The 20,677-nt window shown below is 41.5% G+C and overlaps 1 protein-coding gene across 7 annotated transcripts in view; it reads left to right on the top strand.

The window, feature by feature from the left end:
- Positions 1–20,677, top strand: part of SYTL2 (synaptotagmin like 2) — a 118,173-nt gene that overhangs the window by 47,298 nt on the left and 50,198 nt on the right. For all 7 annotated transcript variants that reach the window (XM_043580040.1, XM_043580045.1, XM_043580046.1 and 4 more), the window contains exons 2-4: positions 2,334–2,834; positions 16,200–16,351; positions 18,643–18,775. In XM_043580040.1, coding sequence (XP_043435975.1) covers positions 2,722–2,834; positions 16,200–16,351; positions 18,643–18,775 — 398 coding nt within the window. In that variant the 5' untranslated portion in view covers positions 2,334–2,721. The remainder of the gene's footprint in view (positions 1–2,333; positions 2,835–16,199; positions 16,352–18,642; positions 18,776–20,677) is intronic.

Consider the following 20,677-nt stretch of genomic DNA (forward strand, 5'->3'; position numbering starts at 1 on the left):
CACAGAAGCACTGGTTAGCTTGTACATGAAGGTGTGGAAACCAGCATTTCCTCCTTTAGCAATGCTGCCAATTACCACTGTTGGACAACCTGAGTTGTTTTTCTCCTTTGTCCTCTTCCTGTCCCCCACTTATTGATTTAAAAACAGTCTCTCATCGAACCATATGGCAGTGTTCATGGTTCTCAGAATGTGGCCTGAATTCATTTCCTTGGTAGCCTGTGAGATCTAAGGAAGTTCCTATGCATGAAAGAAGCTATTCTGCATGAAAGGATAGCCATCCCCTGGCAAACTTGTATTTTTTGGATTAGGTTCATTCATTTACTTATTCACATTCAGAGACTCACAGTCAAATGGGAATGGCTGAAGGAAGACACATAGTTACAACAGTGAAAGTGTATATAGAGAGAAGAAAGTTTTTGTATTAGTTAGGCTCCTGCTACAGAAGTGTTCTAGAACAATGCCACACTTGAGTGGCTTCCAACAATAAATATTTATTTCTTCCCATATCGCCAGGTCAGCTGGGGTGGCCTTAAGGTGGGTCAGGTTCTAGTTTGTCCCAATACCTCCTTTTCTGGGACCCAGACTGAAAGGGCAGTAGCTTACCTGTGGCAGCTCTTCTTGTAGCCCATGGCAGGACTGTAAGAAGCCAAGGCAAACCACATGAGCATCTACAGTCAGGCTTGTATGGCATTTGTAACATTCCATGGACCAAAGTCACAGGTCAAGCCCAACATTAGGAAGGTAGGGATGAATACTCTGCTTACTCTAATGGCAACATGGTTGCATGGCTATTTCAGGGAGGGAGTGAAGAGTTAGGAGCCATAAGTGAATCTACTTTTAACTCTGGCTGTGGAAATTAGGGAAGGCTTCCTGGAACTGGTAACTTTCACCCTGAAGGATGAGTAGTCTCCAAGATGAACAAGTAGGCTCTAACCTGTACAAATGAGTGCAAATTTTAAAAAGAGAGAAGAAAGTAGTGTCTTAATGTTTATTTTTGAGTAGTCACTGTGGGCAATATGAAGAGAGCTACAGGAATTTAAAACATAGGTCATCAGAGTATCTGTCCATGAAGTCCACACCTCATGGGGAAGTTGGGAAGGAAACATAATACAAAAGAGAAAAGGAAACTATATAATCAAGGACACTCTTATTCAGAGGGATAGAACAAAAGTGTGAACTCAGAAAGGAAGCTAGAATGTATTTTCAGTAGCTATTTTTGGTAGAGGATGCAAGATATGTGCTGTTTTCTGTTCACGTTTCACTTAGTCTTTACAACCTCTGAGGGCTGTCCTATGGGCAAGTCAGTGCAGATGAGAAGAAATCTGAGTCGCAGAGTGAGAGCTCGCTTGCTAAAGTGGCAGAAGGGGCGCTTCTCAGCAGTTCTATTTTGCCAAAGCGAAGAACTTACTCATAAAAAGTACTCAGCCGTGTACACACTCTATTTTATTCTTCAGTGAGACTTCTTTAAAACTTACTGAACACCTGGTTTTCAGTGTCTACCGTATGTATAGCGCGGTGTTTGTTAAAGGGCCCCAATCCTGAAGTAGGTGGCTTCTGAAATCCCAGACGGCTATGGAATTCTTCGTGTCACCTTCCCATTGCACGTGGGTTTGAATTGCCTCAAAGAAAATAGGATTCTTACCCAGAGTCCTATTTAAAATTCTCATTTTGGATGGGGGGTGGAGGTTGAAATTCTGCATCTCCCTTTCCCCAGTTTATGTACACACACATCACAGGTATTTTCTCCTCAGAAATGAAGAGAGACAAGCTTGGTGAGTTGCTCTAGACTCAGCAAAGTTAGAGGTGGGACTGGGTGAAAAATAACAATTTCCACTCTTGCACGAAGTACCTTAACCTGATACTAGCTCACTACCTGTCATTACAGAGCACAGATATATTCTGGTGCAACATTCCTACTCATGAAGATGTGAGCATTTGTGAATTTTTACGTCTAGTTTCTTATCCATAATCACTTGACAGCTGATCACGTCTTCCTGGTCTTATGGACCTTGAGCATGACTTTTTAGCCTAGCATCCCATGAGTTTGTAGAGAGAGAACCAGCTCCTTTTGGCGACCATTCCTTTGCTCAGTCAGTTGTCAAACGTCGATCGGCATTTTGTGTGCTCTCCATCTTGGCAGTCTGGAATTGAGTTGAAGCATGTTTCATGACCCATTTGCTCAGGAAGCTGGCAGAACTGGTTTTCCTGATCTCAGAGACCATCTCACATGGTCATTTTCTTTCCCCAGGCATGTTTTAAATCTTGTAATAATGAGCAATGCTTGTAGGAACTGCCTCTCACTGTCTGGTGTTTACTGTCTCATGATTCCCCAGGTAGGTGATGCTCGGATCTTGCTGCCTCTCCTCAAGTCGATGATCTGGATGGAAGGAGAATCAGTTGTGTCTAAAACTGGTCCAGAGTGGGAGTGTGAGGAGGAATGCCACCGTAGGAACAAGTGACCTGTCTGGCAAGGAATTCAGCGTCCTTCTGAGAGCCTCTTCTCCACCTTGTCCCACAGGCCACCACTTCCTCGCTGAAGAGGGTACGGAGGATTTTGCAATCAGTCACCTAAAACTTTAGCTGAGCCAACAAGACTTTTGTTGCAGAACTGAACAAGATATTATTTCACTTAATTTTTGTGTCTTTTAATCATTTGAACTACAGTCATAGTTGTTTTGCTTTGAGAATTGTAAGCCGGATTTGTTGCTATTATCTTTGTGTATGCGTCTCAAAATGATTGACTTGAGCTTCCTGACCGAGGAGGAGCAAGAAGCCATCATGAAGGTTCTGCAGAGGGACGCTGCTCTGAAGAGAGTGGAAGAGGAGAGAGTCAGGTAAGGGGCCAGCAGGTCCTCGGGCATGGGGGAAGGAGGGACAGTCTGTCAGAAGATGGGACACCTCTTTTTCTCAGGCATAAGTGGTAGTTCTGACTTGGAGCCTGAACTTACAGGTTCCAATTTTAGGTTTACTTCCAGGATGGGACTTTTTTCCTTCTTAGTGTCTCTTAATTCCTAATTCCTTAGGACTTTTGCCAGAAATAGTCTTAATAAACTAAACCCCTTTAATTTATTAAATATTGAATTTAAAATGAAGTATATACAAACACATACATACATCTACATCTGTATATTTGAATGTGTGCATATTTATAACCACTTTAAAAAAAAGGAATCATGGACAAAATTAGAATTTTTTTTTTAATTCCTAAGATTTTTAAAAGAAAATAAATTGAGAAGTAGCTCACATTTCTGCATACCTTCAGAAATGTTTGAATTGGTTTCAGCAGCAGTTGAAATTGGCTCTCACTGAGCCAGTTTTTCATTTGTGTCTCACAAGAAGGAATGGCAACTTTGACACACTATTCTTGCTGAAAGGAACCCAAATGTTCCATGTAACCATTCCTACTGCTTTCCACTCACCTGCGGGGTAGATGGAACATGAGACCAGGATGTCAAAGATGTGGGCTTGAGCCCAGCTCGAGCCATCTGTCACCTGTGTAACCTTGGGCTTTGAAGACAGTGAAAGGCTTCCCGAGTGTAAGTTAATAGTATTAACTGCATAATCACTGTCCCAGGAGTTCCCCAAAAGGAGCATAAGCCATGTTCTTATTTCCTGGGACACAGGATCATGAATAATGGATTTATTTGAATGATATTTTGACCCTAACTGAACGTGTATGCTTTGTGAACATGCTGAAATTCACTACAAGCACTCCAGAGTATCTGATTATGGCTACTCATAGTAATATCTCACAGACAGACAGTGCTTCACAAAGTAACAAATGACAGTGATGAACAGATTGCAAAGGGCATTTTTCTGAGCCCAAACATTCTTTTGCAGTTGGCAGTGGGTCATGGTGGGATACAACTATGCCTACTTGATGCGTGAGGAAGCTGGCACGGGTTGGGTGACTTGCTCAAGCTCATACAACCCATAGGTGTCAGGATTGAGAGTCACGTTCTGGTCTTTAGGTACTCATGTACTAACTCCACCTCCCCTCCCTGAGAAGACAATTGCAGACAGGCCATCCTGGCACCTGGCTGTGGTTAAGAGGGCAGCTGTTTTGCCTTGAGGTAGGAAGGGCACAGAGCTGTGATGGTAATAGATACTGGAGTGTGAGAATGGGGTTCTTTACCTGGCATGTGCCTCCCCACAAGTCACCTGTAGTGCTCTGTGCACCTGGAAGGGGTGCTTTTCTCCATTCTCAGCAAGTGAGGTGCTGTGAGCATTTTATGGGGGGGGGGGGCAGGGGATTTACACCAATCTTCCCTCAGAGCCTTTTGGTAGCACTGATCCTTTACCCATTACAGTTTATAAAGCCCCTTCATGAATGGTATCCTATGTTTCTTCACAACAACCCTGAGATTTGGCAAGGTAGGACTGTTAAACCCATTTTGAAAATAAGGAGTGAGGGCAACACAGAGAAAATATTAGCTGATTCTGTTTTGTTTTTTTTAAATCCTTATCTATTTTTGAGAGACAGAGAGAGAGAGGGAGAGAGTGAGCGAGCGAGCAGGGGAGGGGCAGAGAGAGAGGGAGACACCAAATCTGAAGCAGGCTCTGGGCTCTGAGCTGTCAGCCCAGAGCCCGATGCAGGGCTTGAACTCACGGACCATGAGATCATGACCTGAGCCAAAGTCAGACGCTTAACCGACTGAGCCACTCAGGTACCCCAATATTAGCTGGTTCTTTTAAAAATATTTTTTAAAATGTTTGTTTATTTTTGAGACAGAGGCAGTGCATGAGCAGGGAGGGGTAGAGAGAGAGGGAGACACAGAATCCGAGGCACCAATATTAGCTGATTCTTAAAGCATAGTGGGAATTCCTTTATCCTCTCAGAAGACAAGACAGAGAGACTTGGAAAGAAAGCACAGGAGCAAAGGCTGCACTGGGCCCTTCTTCCTACATCAGGATATGGGGACTGTGAAAACCAGATCGCTGAACACCTTTGACTCTAAATGTTCTTGGCCCCTGGGATTGCAGGCTGCTGAGTCTTCTGCATAGTTGTGTGTTTCTGTGTGAGTGGAGTGGAGGTGTTTCATAGACATCTGCAGTGGCTGATGGAAAAATCCTCAAAACATGCAAAGTTCTGTCTGGAGCTGGGCTTGGTAAGGGGTGTGAGCATATCCTCTGGTACCAGCCAGTCTACAGCTGCAGCAACAATGCAATGAGTCCCTTGGTAGTGGTGAGTTTGCAGATGCCCCTTCCATTCGCCATTTCTGAGGGTGCCCCAGCAGCTGCCACTTTTGTAAACTGATAGGAAGAAGTCTTGGGGTGGCAAAAAATCAAGTGTCAGTCAGGCCTTGTATACCACCACCATTCTGGGGGAGTTTTGAGTGAGACATCAAGCACCTGATGTTTACTTGGCCACAGATAGGTCTAGGACTCTGCTCCTGGGGAGGAGTGATGGTTTACAGCTGGGTGGGGGTGGAGGGCAGGGGGGGCGGCAGGTGAGCATGAGGCCGATAGTCTGAAAACCCTGGAAGAGGCCCAGCCCATAGCCTGGACTGCTTCATGTAAAGAGAATCGTGCTGTGGCCCCTTCTTTGATTTAGAGGTAAAGGGACTTGTGGGTATTGGTCTGAGGCTGTTCTGCTTCTGGGCTGGTGGAACTAGATCTCTGGTCTCTGAAAATGCTATTCCATGGGCTTTTGCTTTTCAGCTCCTTTGCTCTTCTCCAGCTGTTTGTCTTTGACTCTTCTGTCAGCCTTCCATATAGCCTGATAGCTCTGAAAAGGAGCTTTTTTGGTCCATATTGGTTTCTTTACAGACAAAGAAGGTAAAGTCCAGAGAGGGGAAGTGACTTGCCCAGGGTCACACAGCTAGTCATTGCCAAAGCTATGGTAAGAAAAGCTCTTGGTCCAGTGCTATTCCCTCTATCCCATGTTGGTATTATTGCCCTTTGCAATTTGTTAAGCACTGTCATTTGTTAATCATTTGTTAATTTGTGAAGCACTGTCTATCTGTGAATTATTATTTGTAGCCATAATCAGATACTCTGGAGTGCTTGAAGTGAAGTTCAGTATGTTCATAAAGCATCCGTGTTCAATTGGGGTCAAAATTGTTGGTATTATTCTTTCAGAAGAATAGGGAAGAACTCCCCTGCTTAACCTTGGAGTCAAAAGTGACATGAGTTTCAATCCTCTCCTTACCACTAACCAACCATACTTCATTGGACAAGTTATTTAACCTTTCGGAGCCTTAACCCAGAGACTGGGAATGACCATAATACCAAACTCAAGGGATTAGAGTTGGGATTAAGTAAAATAATTCTTAATCTTCTTAGCTCGTGAGAAGTGATGGATACATTTCGATTCCCTTATTCCCCACCCTGCTTTTACCTCTAAAATAGGTCAAAATTCTATGCTTGGTAGTCTGACTCTTTAGGAGCAAATCACTCCTAAAACTCTCAATAATTTAATGCAGTGAAACTTAATTGAGCATCTATTAAGTATAAGGAACTACTCTGGACAATGATATGAAGAGAATTTTAGGGTCATGAAGACATGGTCCCAGCCCTCAAGGAATTGACTTTTGTCCATTTAATGGATTATCAGTTGCAAATTAAAAATCTCAGCTTTGTTTCCCTAACATGATTTTGCAGTTTCTGTCCTTCTCCTACTTGGAATGTGGCTTTAGAAACATAAATTATATAATTCTAATAATAACCTCGACAAGACATCATTAGAAAGACAATGGACTGGAGCACTGTTGCCCAGTAAGACCAGATGCTGCCTCAGAATCCTTTTCAGCATGGCTGTAAGTGAGATTTTGCGTTCAAACTGAAATCTGTTTGCCTTTCCTAATATATCCAGGGGTTCAAATTGTTTACCTCCAAGCTCATTCAAGACATTGTGGATGATTTCATGGATGAGAAAGATGAGTGTCACACAGGGAAAGTGTTCAGTTCTCAAATCCCTGTACCTGGTAGAGCATGGACTTGAACCCAAGGGAACATCCAGTGTGATGTCTCAGGATGCAGCTACAAGATGACAGTTCCAGGTGACTGTTGCCACCACAACTGTGTTTCATGCTGCCTCTCTGCCTACAGCCACAAGTGCTGGGCTCAGTCATTACCATGCATGTATACTCAGCATGCTTCCCTAACTACCAGCTAGAGCCATTTCACAGACCAGCAGTGAAGCAGACATTAGGATGGATTCTTTTTCTCTCCCTTTTCATTTTAAGAAACACCATCACACATACACATATGTAATTTTAGTCTTTTATGGTTTGGAAATGAGACACTTTAAAGGTGGCGTTTCCTGTGCTTTGTGTCATACTGTCAGCAGGAAACCATTGCCCATGTGCGTCTGTACCCCACCAGCACCACACCCCCACCCCTGTGCATACATAACCACATCTACAGTGATGGGCGTTCTTGCCATAGATAACATCTCAACCGCGACCACATCTTATGATTCTTAGCTGCTCCCCTAAGACCTAGTTTTTTAAGGGAAGGCAGTTGGCATTGAAGAACTGCTTTCCAGGACCTCTGGGGTATTTTCTGTCAGTGCAAAGGGGAAAGGAACCAACATTTGTTAAGGAACTATACTGTATACTGAGCTTCACTTACATTTTCCCCTTTCATCTACATAACAGTATAGCTAAACCTGCTTTACAGTGAGGAAATGAGGTAGAAGAGGTTAAGCGCCTGCAAGATTGAAGCCTTGCTCATCAAACTGCAAAGCCTGTGCTTCCTTCCCTCATGCTGTGCTGCCTCAGCAGATTGTGTGGATTTATGATGTGTCCATGACACAAGGGACACATGTTTCCTCTCATTTTCTGCATGGAGCATTTGCAATTTATTTCATTTTTGCATGTGTTAGTTTTCAGATTCTCTATCAAAGGTTGAATTCCCTTGTAGAAAAAGTGAAGTGTGATGACCATCTTAGCAAAATCATGTTTGGCTTTCTCAGGTAGGATGGAGTAGCAGAAACAGTGTTGGCCAGGAGTCTGGATGGCTTCTGGTCCTGGCTCTGTGTGACCTTGGGCAAACCTTCTAACCTCTCTGGCCTCAGACTACTTTCAAATCACATAGTCTAACTGCCTTGTCCAGAATATACTGAGGAGTTAAAAAAAAAAAAAAAAAAGCGCCTGGGAGTGGGCCAGTGGGCCTTTCTGGACAGACTGCTGTTTCTTGTCCAGTTGACTAGATAACATCATGAAAGTCCCGCCTGTGAAGGTAAGCCTTTGCCTAATGATGAATCACTGGAAGCTGGGGTGCGTTGTGTGAATACAAAGGGGAGCAGGCGATCAGCTGAGGGAAATACTGAGGCTGGACTGGAGGGTGTCACTGCTTTTCCAACTTTCCTCTGGAAGTGCTCACACTCTGCAACACAGGAGTTGAGACTGGTGCTTAGGGCTGTAGATTGAATTTTTAATGCACAATTCCAAGCATCTGGCTAATACATGATAGGGGATTAATGAATTAATGAATGAACAAATGAATAGATATGGCCTTCAGCATGCAGAGGAGGCAAGATGGCTGTCTTTTATAATTCACTAAATTCTTTGTACATCATGGTGAAATTGTAAGTATTAAATGAGATGATAGGTGATGCATGTTAAGTGCCAAGCATGGGGCCCAGTACAAAACGCATGCTTTATATGTATTAGCCAGAGGAGGGGGGCATGAGGGGCATATTCTGCCTGGAAGGCCAGCAGGACAGTGTGCTTCATGGGCTGAGTGCTTTTCTTCTATCTTCATCTCTGCCCACCAGCCCAGCGGGGTTTAGTGGGCATCTTCTCTATCCTCAGCTCTCTGCTAAGCACAATGTGCATGTGTGGAGAGGATGGTAAGCAATGAAAACTGTGATCCGAAAAATTTATCTTTTTCTCATTTCAACTCAATGGTATAAAAATTAGAGAATCAAATGCCATTTTTGTTGGTACAGTTAGAGTTGATGAAAAATGAGACATCCACCTGGCTGATAGAGAAGATTTTAATAGCATCATCTAGATGGTGGAATTTTTGTTTAATGATCTTACATCTTTGTAAAACTTGGGATTTAGTGTCACATATATGTATTCATCTATAGGATATTCCAAATGACTAAGATAGAAAAGGAAACTGATTAAACCTAGCAGTGATTATCATGTTAGGAAAGACATTATTGGCACTTAATGAATTTGAAATTTTTCGTACTCTTTTGCACTTAAGCCACAAACTCACCCCTCGTTCTATAATGTAATGGCTACCAGCCTTTCCAGGGGCAAATGTGTTTGAGTGAGCCTGACTCACACGGTGTGTGTTCATTGCACACTGAAAGTTTAGCATGATTAGGGCTTACAGACAGTCATTCAGGCAGGAGCAGAGTAAGAGTTGCACGAGGATGACTACAGAGTATGTTTCAGCTGAACAACAAAAATAAGTAAATAAATAACCTGAAGAGGAGTTGAGAGTTGTTAAGCTATGAGGGTTTGTGGTCTCTTTCAACAGGAAGATGGCTGATGCCATATTTCATCATGCTTTTTCCCATTCCCTCAAGAGTGAGATGTCCTGCCTCATCAGGGGAAGTGAACCATACCCGCCACTGCCATTGTATTGGGTATGGTTCACTTAAGCCCAGCAGTGACAGGATCTCTCTTAAATCTTGCCTGACTCAGACCGGGGTGGCTGCTGAGCATTTATTTGTTCTTTATTCACTCAATTCACAGTTGTTGGGTATCAGCTCTGTGCCAGGCGTGGTGCGAGGTGCTCGCATTACAAAGGTGATTAAGATGTTGTCCTCACCTACAAGGTGTTTGCAGAGTTCACAGAGTAGTGGGTGAGACAGATGTGCAAATAGATCATTGGAACATGATGTGGTCAGTACTGTGGGAGCCTGGGGGAAGGGCAAGCTGCTCACAGGTGTCTTGGCAATCAGGGAAGGCTTCCCCTGTGAGGTGGTGCATGAGCTGGATCTGAAGGATAAGGACCAATGTACTGCGAAGAGAAGTGAGGAAAGATATCCTGAGAGACTTCACATTTATTGGCCTCTTACCAAGATCTAGGCACTGTTGGGTGCTTTCAGGTAAACACCTCATTTAATCATCTTAGAAGTCCTACAGAGTAGATCTTATTTTCCTTCTCTTTACAAAGAGACTGTAGTGTCAAGGGGTTTAGTAACCTGCCCAGGTAGCATATAGGAAGGGTTAGAACAAGGATTTGGACCTGTTTGGGAGAGTCTAAACCTTGTAATCTTTCTGCCAGGACTTTCTGCTTGTAATGTTTATGGAGATCAGAAAGAGCAGTTTGGGGAATAATAAGAAATCTAGAGTACTGGCGAGTAGAGTCTGGAGGTAAATGCTGGAAAATGAATCTGAAAAGGTAGTCTGAAGCCAGGTGGTCAGGGGCCTTATTTGATATTCCTTCACCCCACAAGCACTGAATAAATACCCACCATTTTCCAGAGATACCAAATAAGGATATATAGAGTACAAGACCTGCTCCTAGGGGCTCACTTTGTAATCAGGGAATGCTAGAAGGACTTCTCTCTTCTGGAATTGAACTCAAACTTGGTCCTTTGGGAGGAGAAGCCAAAAAAGCTCCATCAGTAGCCCATGGAGGATTGTTTGCTTTGCCAAAAGCATCAGACAATTGAAAACCATTAGAAATGTTTGATAAGAACCATGACCTCCCTGGTGATTCAAAACCATAAAGTGATGACTGTTTCTGTCAGGGTTTGGTGATGTTTTATCGTAACTGGACATGTTTGGGATGGGGTCACTTCTTCCTAGGTAACTGGGAGAGGAGAGAAACTTCCAGCAGAGAGTTGAACTCTTGGGAGGAAGACACTCCAGGCACCCTTGGAGAGAGGACATGCACTTGCTAGAATCCCTCCTGTTTTCTCCACTCCTGGGCATGCCAGTGTGCAACCCTCACACACAGCCCTGCTGCCACCCCCTTGGTGTGGCCATCATACAATGTTCTCTGGCTAAGACATTTTGATTTGCTACTTAGGAAGGGTGCATATTAGCTTGAATGACAATCATAAACCCTCTTGGATTTATGTAGCACATTACCTCCCAAAAGTTCAAAGTCTGCTTAAGGCTTTAATACTTCTTTATTCTGTTGCTCTACTCTGGAGTTTGTGATTCTCATTTTACTGAGATGGGTGGAGAGATGTAGAGATTAAAAGACTTGTCAGGTATAGGCTCAGCTAGAAAGATGGCAGAGTAGGATGACCCTAAGCCCACCTCATCTCACAGATACAACCAGATTACACTCACATCGGTATAAATAACCCACAAAACAACCCAACGATGGACAGAACAAACTTCACAATTAAATGGTGGAGAAGAGGCCACAATGAATAAGGTAGGAAGAGTGAAGGCCCAGTTTGGGAGTGAAGTGGATTAGGGCCATCTATGGTGCAGAGGAAGCTGGTGGCACAAAGAAGGGCAGAAAACAGACTTTCCCACAGGGAACCCATAAAATGGAGGATGAATTCCCATAATATTTGCCTTTGAAATTGAGAGGACCTGAATATGTGATTTCTTACAACCAGTGGGACTTAAGGCCTGTAACTTTAAAAATAGGGGCTTGACTCTGGGATCTTTTCTGACCCCAACACTATGAAACTAGAAAACAACCACAAGAAAAATCTGGAAAGAGCACAGATACTTGGAGGTTAAATAGCATGCTACTAAACAATAAATGAGTCAACCAAGAAATCAAAGAAGAAATAAAAAATTGTATAGAAACAAATGAAAATGAAAACATAATGGTCCAAAATTTTTGAGATTCAGCAAAAGTAGTTCTAAGAGGGAAGTTTACAGCAATATAGGACTACCTCAAGAAGCAAGAAATCTCTCAAACAACCTAACCTTACACCTAAAGGGACTAGAAAAAGAAGAACAAATAAAACCCAAATCCAATGAAAGGAAGGAAGTAACAAATATTAGAACAGAAATAAATGGCATAGAAACTAAAAAAAACAATAGAACAGGTGAAACTATGAGCTAGTTCTTTGAAAAGATTAACAAAATTGGTAAACCTCTAATAAACCTCTAAAAGAGGACCCAAATAAAATCAACACCACAGAAATACAAACAATTGTAGCAAAATATTATGAAAACCTATATGCCAACAAATTGGACAACTTAGAAAATATGGATAAATTCCTAGAAACTAAAGCAGGAAGAAATAGAAAATTTGAACAGACCAATTACCAGCAATGAAATTGAATCCATAATCAAAAAATCCCCTAAAACAAAAGTCCAGGACCAGACAGCTTCACAGGAAAATTCTCCCGAACACTTAAAGAAGAGTTAATACCTATTCTTCTCAAACAATTCCAAAAAATAGAAGAGAAAGGGAAACTTCCGAATTCATTCAATGAAGCCGGTATCACCCTTACCAGATAGGAACACCACAAAAAAAGAGAACTACAGGACAATATCTCTCATGAATATACATGTAAAAATCTCAAAAAAATATTAGCAAACTGAATCCAACAATACAAAAAAATAAAAAAAGAACTACCTATGACCCAGCAATAGCACTACTAGGAACTTCTCCAAAGGATACAGGAGTGTTGATTCATAGGGGCACATGTATCCCAATGTTTATAGCAGTGATTTCAACAATAGCCAAATTATGTAAAGAGCCTAAATGTCCATCAACTGATGAACAGATAAAGAAGATGTGGTTTATATATACAATGGAATACTAGTTGGCAATGAAAAAGAATGAAATCCTGCCATCTGCAGCAATGTGGATGGAAGTGGAGGGTATTATGCTAAGTGAAATAAGGCAGGCAGGGAAAAACAGACAGTTCCACTCATATGTGGAACTTGAAAAACTTAACAGAAGACCATGGGGGAAGGGGAGGGGGAAAAATAGTTATAAACAGAAAGGGAGGGAGGCAAACCATAAGAGACTCTTAAATACAGAGCACAAATTGAGGGTTGATGGTGGGCATGGGGGAGAGAGGAAAATGGGTGATGGGCATTGAGGAGGGCACTTGTTGGGATGAGCACTGGCTGTTGTATGTAAGCAATGAATCATGGGAATCTACCCCCCAAACCAAGAGCACACTGTATGCACTGTATGTTAACCAACTTGACGATAAATTATATTAAAAAAAATCTTACACCACAATCAAGTGGGATTTATTTCTGGGATGCAGGAGTGGTTCAATATTCACAAAACAATCAACATGATACATTACATCAATCAGAGAAAGGATAAAAACCATATAATGATTTCAATAGATGCAGAAAAAGCATTTGGCAAAGTAGAACACCAATTCATGATAAAAGCTTTCTGTAATGTATGTTTAGAGGGAACATACTGCAACATAATAAAGGCCAAATATGAAAAACCCATAGCCAATATACTGAATGGTGAAAAACTGAGAACTTTTGCCTTAAGGTCAGGAACAAGACAAGCCTGTCCACTCTCAGCACTGTTATTTAACATAGTACTGGAAATCCTAACTACAACAATTAGACAACATGAAGAAATAAAAGGCATCCAAATTGGCAAGGAAGAAGTAAAACTCTCACTATTTGCAAATGACATGTTACTGTATTTAGAAAACCCTAAATATCCCCCCCAAAAATGCTAGAACTGATAAATGAATTCAGTAAAGTTGCAGGATGCAAAATCAATGTACAGAAATCCCTCAAATTCTTATACACTAACAATGAAGCAGTAGAAAGTGAAATTAAGTAGAGAATCCCAACTTCATATATTGAAAAAAAAAAAAAGAAAAAGAAGAGAATCCCATTTACAACTGTACCAAAACGAATAAAATATCTAGGAATAAACTTAACCAAACAGGTGGAAGATCTGTACTCTGTAAAGTGTGAAACACTGATGAAAGAAATTCAAGACAATGCAAAGAAATGGAAAGATGTTCCATGCTCATAGGTTGGAAGAATAAAGATTGTTAAAATGCCTATACTACCCAAAACAATCTACATATTTAATGCAATACCTATCAGAATACCAACTGCATTTTTTTCACAGAGCTAAAACAAACCTAAAATTTGCATGGAACCACCAAAGACCTCAAATAGCCAAAACAGTCTTGAAAAAGAAAAACAAAACTGGAGGTATCACAATTCCAGATTTCAAGTTATATTACAAAGCAGGAGTCATTAAAACAGTATGGTACTGACATAAAAATAGACACATAGATCACTGGAATATTAAAGAAATCCAAAAATAAACCCACAATTATATGGTTAGTTAATCTTCAACATAAGAAGAACGAATATCCAATGGGAAAAAGACTCTTCAGCAAATGGTATTGGGAAACTGGACAACCATGTGCAAAGTAACAAAACCAGACCTCGTTCTTATACCATACATGCAAATAAACTCAAAATGGATTAAAAGGCCTAAATGTGAGACCTGAAATAATAAAAAATCCTAGAATAGAGCATAGGCAGTAATCTCTCTGACATTAGCCCTAGCAACATTTTTCTAGATATGTCTCCTAAGGCAAGAAAATTAAAAGCAAAAATAAACTTTGGGACTACATTAAAATAAAAAGCTCTGCACAGTGAAGGAGACAAACTAAAAAGCAACCTGTGGAATGAGAGAAAATATTTGGTAATGACATAAAGGGTTGGTATCCAAAATATATAAAGAACTGATACAACTCAGTACCAAAAACAGATAATTCAACTAAAAAGTGGGCAGAATACATGAACAGACACTTCTCCAAAGATGACATCCAAATGGCCAGGAGACACATGAAAACAAGCTCAGCATCACTCATCATTAGGCAAATGCAAATTAAAACTACAATGAGTCATCACCTCACACCTGTCAGAATGGTGAAAATTAAAACACAAGACACATCAAGTATTGGTGAAAACGTGGAGAAAAGGGAACCCTCTTGCACTGATGGTAGAAATGCAAACTGGTGCAGCCACTGTGGAAAACAGTATGGAGGTTCCTCAAAAGATTAAAACTGGAACTACCCTACCACCCAGTAATCACATTACTAAGTATTTACCCAAAAAATACAAAAACACTGAATCAAAGGGATATATGCACCCCTATGTTTATTACAACCTATTTACAACAGCCAAACTATGAAGCAACCCAGCTGTCCACTGATAGGCAAAGGATAAAGAAGAAGTGGTGTGTATTACAATGGAATATATTCAGCCACTAAAAAAAGAAAGAAATCTTGTTTGCAACAACAGGGATAGAGCAAGAGAGTGTAATACTAAAGGAAATAAGTCAGTCATGGGAAGACAACTACCATGTGATCTCACTCGTGTGGAATTTACAAACAAATGAGCAAAGAAAAAAGAGACCTAGAAATAGATGCTTAACTATAGAGAACAAACTGATGGTCACCAGAGGGGATGTGGGGGGGGGTGGTGGGAGAAATAGGGGATGAGAATTAAAGAATACACTTATCACGATGAACAAAAAAAGACTTGTTAAGTAGAACAGTGTTTTTTTAAGTGAGTAAATTAGGAAGATTTTAGGGCTGCATTTGTTTTGTTCTATAGGCTTTAGCTTTTCAGTGAGCATGAGTGATCATGGAACCCTTGAAAGCAGTAGCTGCACAATTGGCTGTGCCTCTGCCTCTACTCCCTGTCCCCCTCCTACCATAAATTTGATCTTGCCTGCCTCCTGCCTGCTTTTTCAGCATTCATTTCCCTAGCATTAAGACCCAGAGACATCATGCACTTCCCCCACAGAAAGTCTCTGATAAAACTCATTTCACTGAAATGGAAAGGATTGATGAGTTGATAACTACACCACACTTATTCATTGGGTATTAAGTGCCAGGCATTTGCAAAGGGCAGTTTATATGCATTAGCTAATTTAATCCTCAAAGCAATCCCATGAAGTAGATTAGTATGATTAACCTCTTTTTACAGCTAAAGGGACCAAAGCTTAGAGATGCTTAATATATCATCTTTCCCTGGGGTGTTTGCATTTGAACAGTAGACACAGAAGACCACAGCCCAAAAGTGAATCCATTCTTGAGAAATTCCAGACATCATGTGGAGGTCAGGGATAAAGTCTTTGATTTTTAAAAAGTGTAAGCCTTGTCTTTCTTGACTTTTCATTCAAAGAGGAATATATATTTCTTAGTCATCTAAGAGGTTTGTGGGGTCTTCTAAATTATTGAGAGCTTTATTTGTGTTTCTGTTTACAAATTTCTTTATGCACTGTCACAGTAAACTCATTTATTTACCATGGGCTCTCAGCAAAGTAAAGCTCTTTTCCTTTTGCAGACATTTGCCTGAAAAAATTAAGGATGACCAACAGTTGAAGAATATGAGTGGCCAGTGGTTTTATGAAGCCAAGGCAAAAAGGCACAGAGACAGAATTCATGGTGCAGATATCATCAGAGCATCCATGAGAAAGAAGAAGCTCCAGGTAGCAGGTGAGTTGATTTGGGTAGTACATTTTGAGCCAGCATTTGTGGGGAAGGCATTGTCAAGAGAAGGGAAGGATGTTAGAATCTTTACTGGAAGCTGCTGAAGGATGTCATTTAGAGGTGTGCTTTGCATAATGTGTAGTCCCCCAGCTCAAAATCCTCTTGCCCTGAATTCAGATGGATGAAGGCAGGGCTAAGTGACCCAGGGTAATGTAGAAAAACATGGGAAGTCCTTTAGAGACTGTATTGAGTTGTAGTAGTATAGACAGTTGGGGTTTATTTTTTTTTTTCAGTTTATTTTATTTATTTTGAGAGAGAGAGAGAGAGAGAATGCACATGCAAGGGAGGGGCAGAGGGAGGGAGGGAGGGAGGGAGGGAGGGAGGGAGGGAGAGAGAGAGAGAGAGAGAGAGAGAGAGAATCCCAAGCAGGCTCTGCACTGTCAGCACAGAGCCTCACATGGGGCTTGAACTCACAAACTTTGAGATCATGAACTGAGCTGAAATCAGGAATCAGAATCTTAACTGATTGAGCCACCCAGGCGCCCCAACAGTTGGGGTTATAAGGCATTTACCCCTGCATTCCTTTTGGCTTTTAACTCAGAAGATTCAGAACCTTTTCTTTGAGTAGGGTGACAGAAAGAGACTAGCATCTCTTTCAACAACTTTAACATCTGATACCTCTTTAATCAACCAAGTGTATTACTTAAGAGACTGTAAAGACAGTATTTTGAGGGCTTTAGAATTCTGTTGGGTTTATTAAACATTTATAGTGTGCCTTCTCTCTCACTCTAGACTAGACAGTATAAACTTTTACCCCTGAGAATAGCCCCTGTGTAGATCTAACCTGTATACAATAAGGAAAACAGCTCTCACCTTTTGATCATTTAATACATGATAGGCATTTACTCTCTATATTTGTAAGTATAGCAGCAATATTGTAAGGTAGGTATTATTATCCCCGTTCTATATATGGGACATGTAAAGTTCAGAGAAGTGAAATTACTTGTCCAAGGTTGTATCATTGGCAAATGGCGCACTGGGATTTCATTCTTTATGACTCAGAGTCATACTCCTTGCAAATAAAGGCTTATTGTTGAGTATATGCCATGTGTTGCTTGCATCCCTCTTGATTTTCAAAACCATCCCGGCCTTCAGAACTCTTGATAGGTACAGGTTACTATTGTGGATTCTGTTTTGCAATTGAAGAAATTAGACTTATGTGTAGAGAGACTCTGTAGGGAATACCACCCTGGAATGTGACTATTTGGTAATTGGGAGCCCTTATATTGAGACAGAGCATGAACGGGGGAGGGGCAGAGAGAGAGGGAGACACAGAATCAGAAGCAGGCTCCAGGCTCTGAGCCATCAGCCCAGAGCCCGACGCGGGGCTGGAACTCACGGACGGCGAGATCGTGACCTGAGCTGAAGTCGGACGCTTAACCGACTGAGCCACCCAGGCGCCCCTGCTTCATCTTCTTAACGTTGATGTATAAGCATTCCTGGCATTTATTGGCTCTGTGGTCTTAGGCAAGTCTCCTGAACTTTTTGATCCTCAATTTCCAAACCTGTGAACTTGGAAAAAAACTCCTTCCTCACAAGGAAATGCATGCAAAAAACTCAGCACTGTGTCTGGCATTTAGTACTTGGTTGATGCTATGAGAGGTGCTGGTGAAGAGATCTGATGTTCAGAGGCAAAAAGAAGTTATTTCCTGAATAGGGAATGCAGAGTTTTTTGGGGGGCCTTGGCATCTGAGCTGGGTATTGAGGAGTATGTAGAATTTGGATGTGTAGAGACTGGGGGAAGGAAGAGGCAGTGGAGAGGAACATTCCAGATGATAAGTGTTTATTTCCCTTTGGGTCCCAGAGCCCAACCTCAAGTCAGGCACTGTTGATGTTTGGTAAATGCTTGGTAATGATGGTGTCTCTGTTCCAATGAGGACTCACTGACCAGAGAATTCCCCTGGCATACATCTTTCGTCCTGTCCCCAGCTGAGGTCAGATCCACTTAGAGGTGGTCAGCATTTTGCTGTAGTGGTCTCTGGATTTACCTGCACATTTAAATGTACAATCATGCTCTCAGGAGATTCTGCTTGAGGGAAGCTAACAATATGAGAATCTACTGACTTGACTTGCAGATGTAATTCTGACCCTGGATACTCAGACTCATTAGTGATTGCCTTGGCACTCTGGAAAGGCCTGAGGCTCAAGTTTGAGCTTCAGTGATAAGAGCCACTATAAGAGTTGTAGGTCATGGAGGTGAGGGATAACCTTCCTGTCTTTATTGTTTCCTCTTTCAGCTGAGCAGAGTAAGGACAGAGCAAATGAGGCAAAGGAAAGCTGGGTGAATAACGTCAACAAAGATGCTATCCTTCCCCCAGAGCTAACTGGTGCTCTAGAAGAGCCAGAGGATGTAGCACCAGCAAGCCCAAGGTAAGGTAGAGCTCACAGGGAGAGCCGCTGGATGTGAGATTCATGGCTTGGTGTGCTATGAGTGCAAACACCAGACTCTTCTCACAGGCACTGTGATGGGAGTATGTATGAGAGAATTTGGGGCCCTGATGTGGACAAAGCCTGAGCAGTACTCTTCCAACTTCGAGAATTTCTAACAAACCTGAATGTTAAATAAAATTAAAATATTAAGTGGGTGATTTCTTCTAGCACCAACAATAGCTGATTTTTATTTGTGTTAATGATTTCACCTTAGAGTAGAATGAAGAGGTACTTCAAAATAAATATAGTCGTTTCAGAGAAGAGGTGAATTATGATCAAATTGTACAACCTGGTTCAATGGAAGAAGCTCAAGTTTCTGAGAAACCAGACATGAATTCAAATCCTAAATATGCCACTTATTAGCCATTTGATGATGGACAAGTCATTTAACCTCTCTGAGTCTCTTTTCTTAACTCTAGATAGGAAAGATAATATGTATATACCAGGAAAGACTATAGTGAGAATTAGTGATAATGTAGGTAGAATACCTGGTATATAGGAGGTGCTCAGTAAATGCCTCTTTAGGATGCAGATTGTCCTCAATATATCAGTCTTGATTTTTTTTTTTTTTTTTTGGTGTTTTCCATACCTGTTGCCATCTGGCCAGTCAAAAATGTACATTTGTGCATCCTTCCTAAGAAGTACCTGACTGTGGAGCTACATTGCCAGAAACCTTTTGATGATTTGCTTTTAGGTATTTAAGATCTTCCCATTGGTGTTCATCCCTTGGAGGTATAGTTATTACCCTTTGGTGGGAAGGCAGTTGCATTGTATCTGTACCTCCTCAGTGAAGACAATTCAATTCAGAGTCTACAACAGGGCTGAAGTCAACAAATTTGCTGGTAGGATAATCACTGAGTCAATTTCCAAGTTTGAGGCACCTAGGGAACAGGGATATTTCTAATGTAGTTGACACATGAGGGAGAAGGTCTATAATGTAGGCATCAATAGGCATTTCAGAGCCAAATATGAGTAAAGTTACATGACGTGAATAATGGAATACTGATTCTATTAAGGTACCCAGTATCCATCTCCCGGTTGGAGAGGACTCACTTCCATGGGTTGTAGGCTGGACTGTTTCCCCTCTGGGATGATTTGTAATGTTCTGTATGTAGAAACCATGTTGGCTAGAAGTTAAACAATAAGTAGTCACTAATTGATTTTGTGACCTTGTGTTAGAAGTGACTTAACTTCTTGGGCCTTTGGTTTCTCAACTATAAAAATGGAATGATAATGATTTTCCAGCAGGATTACTGAGAATTTAATTAGCTAGTAAATGTAGAATTCTTAAAATGGTCAATAGCACATAGTGGGCATTTAGTGAATGGAAGTATGGACTCTCACATACATTGAGTGAGAATCGATCCCTACCACTTCCCCTTGGTGACTTCCCATTTTCCAGCAATCCCCCTAATGAGATAAAGGATTTCCTTCCATAGGGAAAGATGAGAACTTAAGTATTAGAAACTCCAGGAGTGAGAACACAGTTATTTAGAATCATCATTAAGGAGCTGAGAGCAGCTCCTAAGAGCCAATCTGATGGGTGATGGGGACACCAGAACACTGACTAACTAGGGGAGGAGGGTTCAAGTACCACAGAAGGGGAAAGGAGATTTGGGGGTGTCAGAAGACCAACTTAGCTTACTGCACAGTTTTATCTGGGTCAGACTTCCTGTCCTTCTCCCAAGAACGCATTTCATCTCAAAGGGCCTGGGGGACAGAGGCGCTGCTGCCCTCATTACCTGGCTTTTCTTCATGACCCCCATGCAGGCTGGTGGGTGTTTCCCCCTGTTTCTCAATTTGAGGCTATTAATATAGCTTCCCCAAGTCATATCTTCATTA

The sequence above is a fragment of the Prionailurus bengalensis genome, chromosome D1, assembly GCF_016509475.1.
Source record: "Prionailurus bengalensis isolate Pbe53 chromosome D1, Fcat_Pben_1.1_paternal_pri, whole genome shotgun sequence".
Lineage (NCBI taxonomy): Eukaryota > Metazoa > Chordata > Mammalia > Carnivora > Felidae > Prionailurus > Prionailurus bengalensis.